The sequence below is a fragment of the Denticeps clupeoides genome, chromosome 15 (genome assembly GCF_900700375.1).
Source record: "Denticeps clupeoides chromosome 15, fDenClu1.1, whole genome shotgun sequence".
NCBI lineage: Eukaryota > Metazoa > Chordata > Actinopteri > Clupeiformes > Denticipitidae > Denticeps > Denticeps clupeoides.
The window spans coordinates 5,505,230-5,517,484 of record NC_041721.1 but is presented as its reverse complement, the minus strand read 5'-3'; the positions used below and the strand labels follow the sequence as shown (position 1 = coordinate 5,517,484).

The 12,255-nt window shown below is 42.1% G+C and overlaps 1 protein-coding gene across 3 annotated transcripts; it reads left to right on the top strand.

The window, feature by feature from the left end:
* Positions 1-6,725: 6,725 nt before the first annotated feature.
* On the top strand, positions 6,726-10,959 carry LOC114764973 (uncharacterized). Of its 3 annotated transcripts, XM_028954987.1 has the most exons (7): positions 6,726-6,981; positions 8,798-9,097; positions 9,175-9,219; positions 9,290-9,373; positions 9,583-9,756; positions 9,940-10,063; positions 10,760-10,959. In XM_028954987.1, exons 1-7 carry the CDS (start codon positions 6,930-6,932, stop codon positions 10,824-10,826), a joined length of 846 nt encoding a protein of 281 aa, XP_028810820.1. In that variant the 5' UTR covers positions 6,726-6,929; the 3' UTR covers positions 10,827-10,959. The 3 variants fall into 3 exon arrangements, with proteins under 3 accessions (XP_028810820.1, XP_028810821.1, XP_028810822.1); XM_028954988.1 differs by lacking the exon at positions 9,290-9,373; XM_028954989.1 differs by lacking the exons at positions 9,175-9,219; positions 9,290-9,373.
* Positions 10,960-12,255: the final 1,296 nt, after the last annotated feature.

The window sequence follows — 12,255 nt, the reverse complement described above, 5'->3', positions numbered from 1 at the left end:
TGACAAATACTACCGACAAGTCTGGCCATCAGCCCGATTTAACCTGCACACAACACAGCATGACACTGGTCAGGAAGACCGGGGACAAGATCAGAAGAAAGACAAGAGTGTCCCCCAGCTGCAGCTTCTTTATCCACGCTGCATTTATCAGACTTGAATGTTTCCTCTTATATTTTATTTCATCACCACGTTTCTATTCGACTTCGTCACTTGGTCAGAATTTCTCTCCACTCAGCACAACAGTGTAAAATTGTCCTTCTACACACAGTTCAGGGAACAAACCGCCAGAAGCAACAAGCATAACAAGAATCTGTCCCGCAATGCGGCCAGCTGCACCTGTAAATTCCGCTAAAATACGCTAATTCCACCCCACCCACCCCCATAATTACCGAAGTGTCTTCACTCCCGGCCACGACATGTTGCCCGGGGGGGAGCTTCTACTGTCCCCCTTTAAAAGCCGCTAGTTTCACGTGTGGAGCCAGCTGTTAGACAAGTTAGACCGGCCGGTAGGACCTGACGTGCAGACCCCGCCACCACAGTCCGCCGCTTAAAAAGCCTTTAAAAACCTTCTGGTACATGCAGGCAGTGAGCATTCCATTTTACTTGGGAGAGATGGTCCAGCGTTCATCAGACACCTTAATCTACAGCGAGTTACACACAGGGACACAATGGTAGTAAGTGGGGTTTGAACCTGCTTCTTCTGGTTTGTAAGTAGGTGTGTTACCCGCTAAGCTACTAAATGTCTTATTGCAGGTGACACTTCAGGTACCCTCTACGTTGAGACAAATAAGGACTTAATAATAAGTCCAAACATCAGTGGAGATAAAAAACATATCATCTGGATATACAATGGTAAGAAGATGGTGGAGTGGGACAAGATGAGACAGGAGATCTCAGAAAGTCCACAGTTCAAGAATCGAACTCGGCTGAACACAGAAACAGGCGAAGTCACCGTCACAGGGGTGACAAAAGCTGACAGTGGACTGTATACAGCAGAATTTTCCATTGGTGGACAAATAAAGACGTTTACTCAGCAAGTAAGAGTTATTGGTAAGAAACATGAAAATGGTGAATTTGATCTTTTCTGTAAATTGTTTTAAAGGATTTGTGATGATTTGTAATATTTTGTCTTTCTAAATATAGACCCTGTGTGTAACACCAGTATCAGCTGTAATAAAACAGGATCTACAGTAACTCTGGTCTGTGAAGCAGACGGTCATCTCCTCAGTTACAACTGGACAGGACCTGGACTACAGAACCCAGAGAACAGGAGCCAGATACAGATCAGTAGAGAGAACCTGGGTTCCAACTACACCTGTGTGGTGAAGAACCCAGTTAGTGAGGAGAAGCCAGAATTACACAGCTGTAGACTGTTCTACTAGAGGTGAGGAACCAAGAGCCTCTTCTGATCTTCATCATTATTTGCCTTCATTTAGAAAAAGTTCTGATTCAACTGTTTTGTGTTTAAAGACCAGGAAATGTTGGAAACAAAAGGAAATGTTGGCGCCGTTGTTGAAGTTGTTCTCCTTGTTCTCCTTGTTCTTGTCCTGGTGGGTGTTGCTTGCTTCTGCTACAGGTCACACAAAAGTAAGTGCAGCTCAAAGAATTACCCTAGATTAATACTACAGATGTAATAATTCTAACATGTAAATTAATCTATTAATGTATGTTCTGAACACTCTTGATCTGTGTTTCTTAAAACAGAACAAAATCCTCAGCTCAGTAGAGACATGAGAACGGCATTGAGCTACAATCTAACATCATCACAGAGTCAGAGGAGGAACGTGGAACACGGCAAGCAGAAGAACCACTAATGGCCAGAGTAGAAGATCCATCTTGGAAAATACATTCAGGTAAAAACCCTCTCATCTTTAGTGGGCATCACTGCTGGGGAATAAGCTCACTGAACTGCAGGTAGACGCCCCACTGGTAGCCTGGATTACGGACTACTTAACATATCGACCACAGCATGTCCGGCTGAAGAGCTGCCGCTCGGACAACTTCTTGAGCAGCACGGGGGCGCCGCAAGAGACTGTACTATCACCTTTCCTCTCCACCCTCTACACGTCTGGTACAAGTCTCAATCATGTCACCTGCAGAACTTCTCTGATGATTCTGCCATTGTGGGCTGTATCAGAGACGGACAGGAGGAGGAATACAGGAAGGTGTTGAGTGGTGTGAGCTAAACCATCTACAGCTTAACATCACAAAAACAAAGGAGATGATCGTGGACTTTTGGAAGCATGCTCCTCCTTCCACCCCTGTCACAATCAGAGGATCTGACATGGAGGTAGTCAAAGACTACCGGTACCTGGGGGTACACATCAACTGCAAACTGGATTGGTCCAAAAACACCAACGCGGTCTTCAAGAAAGGGCAGAGTCGGCTCAGGTCTTTCAATGTCAGTAGGAGAATGCTGACCATGTTCTATCACTGTGTGGTAGAGAGTGCTGTGCTCTTTGCAGCTGTGTGCTGGGGCAGTGGGGGGAAGACAGCTGATTCAAACAGGCTGAACAAGCTGATAAAAAAGGCCGGTTCTGTCCTGGGTGTCAGACTGGAGACCCTGACGGAAGTCTATGAGAGGAGAATGCTGAAAAAGCTTCTCGGTATCATGGACAATCCCTCTCACCCCACGCATGCCTCCATAATGGCCCATCGGAGCACAAGAAGCAAAAGACTCATAGCTGCTAAATGCAGAACCGACCGCCACAGGAAATCCTTCCTACCTGGAGCTATCAGATTGTATAGCTCGTCCTTGCTCTGAGGGTGATTTTTTTCAGGGCTGTTTTTCAAATGTGCAATACTACTCACCTGGGTGTCTTTGAGTGTTTGTTTTACCCCCCTGCACACGCTGCCGCTGCTACTCCCTCTTACTTTTACCCATGGCATAATCATTATATAGTAATATCATTATTGTTATTGAGCCTTAAGCTATTTTTGATTTTTGCTGTATTGTACTAATTTTTTGTAAATATCATTTATTCCTCTTTCATGACCATTTACGTTGGTAGATTCTCACTGAAGGCATCAAAACTATGAAGGAACACGTGTGGATGGCACGTCCATGCGGGCATGACGCGGCGGGTGCACGGAGAGCAGGACGAGGAGTGACGAGGCACGAAGAATGAAGGACGCTTTCACCTGACATCACGAAACTGGGGTTTAATTGTGAATCACAAGACAGGGGATACATCCAAGACGTAGACACTGGTGAACATAACACATCATGCACTTATTAGTACGAACTTATTTTGCTGATGCAGGAGACACCCATCCATCTGTAGCATCAGCTGTTTTTTTGAGCAGAGTATTCAGTGGTTTTTTTCTGTCAGTTGACATTTTACAATGAACAGATAAAGCATACATGAATATTCCATCTCACTGAAAAGTTGCTTCAATACTACAATTAATTCTCTGTTAGATGCAGAGGAATCAACGTGCTGCTCTGCTCTCTGTGTGTGTGTGTGTGTGCATGCAAAACCTGTCTTTGTTCTGTGAACAGGGTCTTATTGGAGAAAAAGATCTGCAAACGTTCACCTATGAGTTCATTGAAAGTGCTTGAAGAAATGATGCAGACCGCACATGAAGTTGTGCAGGTTATTAAATTAAAAGGGCGGTCAGTGTCTGTGGCGTTTAAAACCAGGCTTGTCATCTCTCACCCTACATGCCTATTCACGTCCATGCGTGTGTAGTGGTTTTTCCTTCAAAGTCTTTTTTTTTTTGCGGTATCTTCAGCGAGGCCCTCAGCGTGAGAGCCGAAGATCGCCCTTGTCTTTCACAGGCCTCGAACCGCCGTCTCCGCGTTCCGTGCCTTATCTTAAACCCGTGTGTGCTTGATCCTCCTGCGTGTCCTCCGTGCACAGCGTGAGCGTCTTTACTTGTTGCGCCACTCACGCCCCGGTACGTGGCCTGGGATGAACAGCACATGGGAATTCAGGCTACAAACACACGGAGAGAGCAGGAGAGAGAGGGGGAGCTGCGGCGTGGCGGAGCTGTAGTGGGACTAGTGGGGAGAGTTGAGTTCCTGTCCTACCGTGGGGGTTCACTGTCATTGCCGTTTAAGGACAGCATGGGGTGCGGCGAGGAACTCTGTGTGAGGGAGACCGAACGCAGGACTAGAGGGACCGGCTGGTTATAAAGAGGAGTGGACACACCCATTACCCAGACCCATCCCGCTAAGCACCCGTGATTACCACCACTTACCTGTGATGAAGAACAGGTGGGAATAATCGGGGTGCTGGTGAGCCCCGGAAGAACACACACTAATACACGTGAGAGGTCGACCGCTGGGGGACGTGGCAGAGGTGGCGCGAATGTTACACTCAACACCTGTATTGTTCTCACTGCACAGAAAGCAAACCATACGGATACACGTATCTCCCCTTCCTCACCCATATACAATATACATTATATATTATTTCAAACATTACAAGAACATGTGCACATTAACAAATTATTTCTAATATGTACATCGTTAATAAAAAAATAAGAACATTCTGCACGCCGACCCCACATACCTCTCCCTGCCCATGACATGTCCAAGAGGGTTACCGACCCACTACATCAGGGTCATGGCCTCTACCATACAGCAAAGGGGGATGATGAAATAGTTTTATAACTCACAAAACTCTTTATTACAACATAAATTAAACGCCAAAGAAATACAGACATGTTTCATGTAAATAAAACCAATAAAACACTTACATGTCCCACAGATAATTAACCAAACAGGTAGTTAACATAATTAACCCTAAATAGTACATAGAACAGCTGACCAAAATAAAGGTCTTCAGGAAATTATAAAATAAAAGACACAAAAACACACATTTAGGGGAACAGCAGCTATGAATCTAGTGTAACCAAACCACTCTGGCACATGTGGTAGTGGATCCAAGAGACAAGTGCAAGGTAGAAGTTGTGGGCTATCAGACATCCCAACCACGTTGTGCTTTTTTTACTTTGGGTGGCACAACAACTAACTTTTCCAAGATTGTTGTTCACTGTAGAAGCTATTGCCTGTCTCAGTGGCACCTCAGTGGCACCTTGGCAACCTTCTGATTACGGGGTCGCTTCCTTATCTGTTAGGCCCCCACTGTCCCATGTGCTTGTGATAATGACAGCTGATGAAATTAACCAAAAAACCAGTCGCGCTTTGTCCTGGTTCATTGGTGAGTGTTACCCCGTATTCTACTGCCACCTTGTGTGAAAACAGCTGCATTGTTATAAAATGCCCTTTTATATAAAAATGTAGCTGTTAATGACAGAGTCGTATATTATTACACTTGTTAGTCATTATGATGGTATAAATAAATCCTACATAAATAAAACTACATTTGGTTTAAGATGAACTAGCATCGAGTTTAGACAAATGTCAACAGATAGTTTACAGCTGGAAATGTCTGAAATGATCTGAAATTATGCAATATGAACTATTATTAAAATGGATTGTGTACTTGAATGTGCATAGGTTTTGGAATAAAATCTTTATGTTTAGCTAAGAGAACAAGTTTTGTTTCTTCTCATATGAGGTTCCAAATAAAATAGCAGCATTACATTATTTTCTGTAGACGGTCGAGTTAAAATACTAATCATGTTTTGTACTGTGTTGGATGAAAGACGTGCAACTTTATAAAATACTCGTGTTGACATACTTGGCCAATAATCATGATTCTGGTTTTTAAATTACATAACTAACAAAGAACATCAATATAAATACAATATAAGTGTGTCAGTGGTGGCAGTTAAGGAAGTGGCCACGTAATCAGAAGGTCGCCGGTTTGAATCCCGAGCCGCCAAAGAGGTGCCACTGAGGTGCCACTGAGCAAAGTACCGTCCCCACACACTGCTCCCCGGGTGCCCGCTGCTCACCAAGGGTGATGGTTAAATACAGAGGACACATTTCGTCGTGTCACCGTGTTCTGTGTTTCACAATGACAATCACTTCACTTTTTGAGCTTTTTGCTTTGACTGTTGGGACAGAGAGAAAGTCAGGGAATCAATACAAGTAAATGATATTTAACACCAATATATCCTTCATTTCCCCACGTCAGAGAGTAGAAAAAGGTAGAAAAGGAGACTAATACTTGGTGAAAGATCAGGTCTTTATTTCATTGTTAAACTCTTTCTTCCTGAAATTTACACTTGACACAGACTTTCTCCTTCTTTTTTCTGACTAGTTGTCCATATTTACTGAGATGTTGTCCTCTGTGAACATATTCACCTTCCAGCTCCAGCTTCTTTATCCACGCTGCATTTATCAGACTTGAATGTTTCCTCTTATATTTTATTTCATCACCACGTTTCTATTCGACTTCGTCACTTGGTCAGAATTTCTCTCCGCTCAGCACAACAGTGTAAAATTCTCCTTCTGCACACGGTTCAGGAAACAAACCGCCAGAGGCAACAAGCATCGGTCTTCTCCTCCATAAACCCGGTCTTCTCCTCGGGGCCGCTCCCTCAAAATAAAACCGGTCGTCTCATCAGGAACTCCTGGCCACGCCCTCCTACTACGTAACGCCAGTCATTTCATCAGGAACTCCAGGCCACGCCCTCCTCCTACGTAACGCCAGTCATTTCATCAGGAACTCCTGGCCACGCCCTCCTCCTACGTAACGCCAGTCATTTCATCAGGAACTCCAGGCCACGCCCTCCTCCTACGTAACGCCAGTCATTTCATCAGGAACTCCTGGCCACGCCCTCCTGCTACGTAACGCCGGTCGCTTCCACAGTCCGCCATGAAAACGCCGCTAGTTTCAAATGGACTTGTTGTGGTGTGAAAGTGGAGGAAAAAATAAAGAATTTTCCTCTACAGTCATAACAACGTGACTTTAAAGTCGTGTCGCGGGAACAGAGAGAAGGTGCAAAATTCGCGCCATTGAGACGAGACCTGCAACCAACAAGCTGTGGATTTAAGGATCAGTAACGTCGATATGAAGCTGGTTTTCTTGATGTCATGTGCTGTCTTTTCTATGTTATTTGCAGGTAAGTACGAGTTCCAGGTAGAGACTTTAGGATCAGACGTGGTTTAAACGTTGTTAGAAGACCGGCCGGGAGGACGGTAGTTAGTCGGTGTCTGTGTTTGTTGGAACTGGCGTCGCGGCTCAGGACCTTTAATCGTCTCCTCCATGAACACAGCGGGGACACTTTGGGAAGAATTAGTATATGATGATGATGATGATGATGATGATATTGCTGCAGTAATATTCCATGTCAGTAGTGACAAATACTACCGACAAGTCTGGCCATCAGCCCGATTTAACCTGCACACAACACAGCATGACACTGGTCAGGAAGACCGGGGACAAGATCAGAAGAAAGACAAGAGAGTGTCACATGAGGCCAGAGGAGGAGAATTAAAAATAAAAACTGTTCTCCAACGGGGGGAGCATATTGTAAAAAGTAATTCGCGACACGGACGGTGGAGGTTTGAACAACGCGGTAATATGGAAGTCCGAACCGCCTGCATTTTAACGCCGGTTTTATGCATCTTTACGTATATTCAGGAATTGTTACCGAACGATCATGGCAGCGTGTTGCTTTTGAACTTATCTTCGTGTGTAGTTTTTATGTTAAAAAAGTGAAGCAGCAGCAGCAGCAGCTTTTACAAACTTCCTGGTGAGTCGTGTGGTGCAGCCGCAGCGGATTTACATCTAAATACCCAAGACATCAGGAGACAAATACATACAGAATACAGATTATTCTTTTTATTTTACTTTTTTCAAGTTTGTTAATCTCGAAGGAAATTGCTTCTCTGCTTTTAACCATCACCCTTGGTGAGCAGTGAGCAGCCACGACAGGCGACTTTAACCGCTAGGCCACCACTGTCACCACCACTGGCCCAAGAAATTACTCGTCCCTGGGTGGACTTGAACCCCCAACCTTTCAGTTAACAGCTGAAACAGTCATTAAATGTTTTTATTAGGGCTGCACGATTTGGGCAAAAAGACATATTGCGATTATTGAGATCAATTTTGCGATTGCGATATGATAAAGGACACTTGCTTGTATATCAATGAAATGTCGCATACTAATAGTGAAATGTTTAATTTCAAAGTGAAACATACAAACTACTTATAACAACCTGAAATGCCCAGTGCTTTCAAAATGCAATACTCTACAAAATTAAATAATTACTGTCGAACGACAAACCCTGGTAAGGCTAAACAACTGTTTTCATTATATTTGGCCATTATAAAATCCCGTATTATAGTTCTTACGTTTAACCAAAACGTTGTTTGGAGGCTGACTTGAACACAGGGATGCATAGCTTTGCTAGCTTAGCTAAGGTTAAGATTTGTAAACTGAGGTGAATTTCTTTAGGAAACCTTCAAAGTTTGAGAAAAGTTAACTAAACAGCTAAGAACAGCCTAAATAGTTAATGCCTACGTTTAGCCAAAACGTTGTTTGGAGGCTGACTTGAACACAGGAATGCATAGCTTCGCTATCTTAGCTAAGGTTAAGACTTATAAAACGGGATTTTATAATGGCCAAATATATTCAAAACAATTGTCCAGCCTTCATGTAATCGCACAGACTGACATCGTGATTGCGATTAGATTTATCGTGCAGCACTAGTTTTTATTTTGAATAGTATGCATTTCTGAAACTATCAGTGTAAAAAAAATATTCTGATTATTACACTAGTGGGGGTTACATCCATGAAAATCCATCCTCATATCAGCATCAGCACTTTTAAAAAGGAACTTTTAAACTGTTTATTCATGTTCATTTACTAATTTCTGTTTATTCCAATCTAACGTGTCTAAATTAATTAATATGCATATTAATACTTTTGTAGGTGTTGCTGTAGATGTCCTTGATGCTGAGAGAGGTGGGAACGTGACGCTCCCAACATTTCTCCTCAGTGCCGGGATGACACATGTCTACCTGAGACACAATCGCACTACAGTGGTGAAGTGGGATGATAAAGGCGAGAAGACCGTCGAGGATCCACTGTTCGAGGGACGAGCTCTGTTACACAAAGAATCTGGAAACATTACAATCACAAGTTTATTAAAAAACCTGAGCGGCCTCTATGAAGTACATGTTGGTACAAATTACGGAATTAAGATTTCTAAATGGACTGTGAACGTATCAGGTAAGTAAGATATAATTCGGTTGAAATGGTTGTAATAAAAGTTAATAGTTCTACATTAACTCTGCACTGTGATGCAGATGTACAACAGAACACAAGTCAGAACGACTCCGAAGTAAACAAAGGTATATTTCTGATCTTCATCATCGTTTGACTTCATTCAGAAGATTAAACTGATTTATTTTATTTTTTTAGGTTTCATAGCTAGCATGGTCATTACACCTTTTTTCTTGGTGTCGTGTTTTTTTTTGGTCTACAAGTGCCGTAAATCACAGAAAAGTAAGTTAAAAATCTACAGCAGATGATACTGCTGTAGAACATAAAATATATGGCGTTGTCTTGCATGGGTTTCCTCAAGGTGAATTGGTGACTCTGAACGGTCCGTATGTGAGTGTGTGTGTGAGCATGTGTGTGAACGGTCTGTGTGTGTGTGTTTGTGTGTGCGTGTGAGTGTTGTTGTTTCAGTGTTTAACTTTGTTTTCTAACAGAAGAAGAGTATGCTGTTGTACATCTCGATGTGAATCATGAGGACCTGAGTAGAGTGGAGTTCCAGATGGGAGGTGGCGAGGAGGAGAACCATCAGCCACCGACAGAAAGGGAGACAAATCAAGACCAGTTACTGACACACAGCCATCACGACACAGAAATAATTCATATTTCAGGTATTAAACCATTACTAGTCACTTGAAAGTTACATATCAAAAGTACATTGAAAATTTCGGTCTTTTTGAATTTCTGTACATGAATGTGCTGTTGAATCATATGTGAAGTTCTACACACGGCTTTACAATAACTGTTTAGCGCTGTGTAGGTTTGAGAGGTTTTTGTTCTCGGTGTGACGACAGAAAAACGAAACCACGAGTCAACTGGAGAGAGACTTCACATGAGCAACGGCAGGGCAGGAACTGAGGTTCTCCTGCCACTTCCAGACCAAAGTGATGGAGATGAAAGATCTAGTCTTCCTAAGAGGTAATGTATGATGCAGTATTAATTAAAAACAGGAGCAGATCACAGCAAAGACATTTGCTAATGACACTAAATTTTAGGCCAGCAGTTCACAGGGAAATCTTACCTACTAGGCTTCTATCACCCCATATTAAACTGTTAAAATCTGTTAGTTAATAATTGGTAAAATCCAATTGCATGTAGATTATTATTTGAAAGTTATAGTATTGTATAATTATGCTTTATGGATTTTCACTCTTAAATATTTATTTATATCATGTACATCTGAATATTATAACACTGCTGCATTTTGTTTGTATTTACGTGTTCATGATAATTGCAAATACTGAGCTCTTATGTTACAGATGAATAATTATAATATTTTGTAAAGCCTTTTTCCTACCATAAATATAATCCATAGTATTTTGCAATACATATAGTTGATAGGGGTGTTAGAAAATATATCGTGATATTTTACGATATTTTCTCGATACAGGGACTGAATATTATATACAGATTTAGTCCACCGGGTGATGCTTTTGAGCGTTTTCTTTAGTGAGGTCAGCAGATGAGAACCAGCAAGCAACTATAACCTACAACATGACAGACCGTTCACAACATCTTGTAATCAGTTCTCTTTTTAGATTTTCACTGAATTGTAGAATATCGCCATATGTACAGTATCACAATATATCGCAATATATTTGTAATGTGTTGCAGTGGAGAAAACATCAAACAAGCAGAAGGAGGCTCACAGGAGGAGCATATGGTCTCACAAGGGGTTTAAGGAACTTATCTCGGTTTCTAATGGCAGTGAGGCTACCTCTGGTGAGCACATGGAGGGCTGTGCAGCCCCCCAAAGGGTTGGTAGTAGCCTAGTGGGTAACACACGCCAATGAACCAGAAGACCCAGGTTCAAATCCCCCTTACTACCATTGTGTCCCTGAGCACACTTAACCCTGAGTGTCTCTGTAACTACTGATTGTAAGTCGCTCTGGATAAGGGCGTCTGGTAAATGTTGTTGTCACTGTGTGCTGTGCTTATGAGCTCTGAATATTTGTGGGCACAAGCCAACTTCCCTCAGATTTACAAAGTTCTGTGGATGCAGAATGAAACGTCTCTACATTAAAGAAAGAACGTCCAGTTGCCATGACTCAACTTTCAGACATTTGTCAGTACTGTAACTGTTGTTCAATTTTGTTCTAGCTGTTCTATTTTGGAGGCTCTTTAAAATGTAATGTCACTGGACCTGAGTTCATTTGGATAGCCTCTGAGAAATTACAGTGTCTGTCTTTTTTTTCATTATATATATTGTTCATAATATAAATAATTTTAAATGGTTAAATATGACCTTTTATAAAGCTAACATAATGCTAAAAAAGTGTTTCCTGTGTGGTTATTTTTCCAGGATAAATAAAGAACGTCAATACAGATTGACAGCTTGTCATGTGTGAGGTGACTGGACATGATGGCCATCAAGTACAAGGCAGCTTTTTTTTTAAATAACAGAACACTTTGTCCTTAATTGTAAATTCAGTGCATTTGACCTCATTATGTTAAAATGCAGGCTGGTTAGGACTGTAGTCCAGAACTGGTTGATACTGATGGCCTGACGTGACTGTTAGTGGCAGGATGACGTGTGTGAATGTTCTTTACATGCAGTCATCGCAGAGCAGGCAGGACTGAACCATGAAGACCACTACAGTAACCAGATCCCAGAACTTCTCTGGTACTTGCTCTCATTCATGTTATACATGAACTTTCCCGTTAGGAGGGATTTCAGCTGAATATTGACCAGTTCCATCATCACAAAATAAACTAGAACTTTTTTTCCACCCAGTCACCAGAGGGTCTTGTTTACTGGCTTAACATGAATTACATACGATTGGAACTTCTTTTGCTACTTTTCATTTCACGTCTTTCAAGTTTTCCAGATTTTCCAGATTTCAGCAAAAATGTTTAGTATCTCATGAAAGCATTTTATTATACAGGGAGTGCAGAATTATTAGGCAAATTAGTATTTTGTCCACATCATCCTCTTCATGCATGTTGTCTTACTCCAAGCTGTATAGGCTCGAAAGCCTACTACCAATTAAGCATATTAGGTGATGTGCATCTCTGTAATGAGAAGGGGTGTGGTCTAATGACATCAACACCCTATATCTGGTGTGCATAATTATTAGGCAACTTCCTTTCCTTTGGCAAACTGGGTCAAA

Coding starts and splice junctions, on each gene's coding strand:
- LOC114764973 (XM_028954987.1), top strand. CDS start 6,930: ATGAAGCTGGTTTTCTTGATGTCATGTGCTGTCTTTTCTATGTTATTT. Junction 9,374..9,582: donor GTGCCGTAAATCACAGAAAA/GTAAGTTAAAAA, acceptor GTTTTCTAACAG/AAGAAGAGTATGCTGTTGTA. Junction 10,064..10,759: donor AGATCTAGTCTTCCTAAGAG/GTAATGTATGAT, acceptor AATGTGTTGCAG/TGGAGAAAACATCAAACAAG.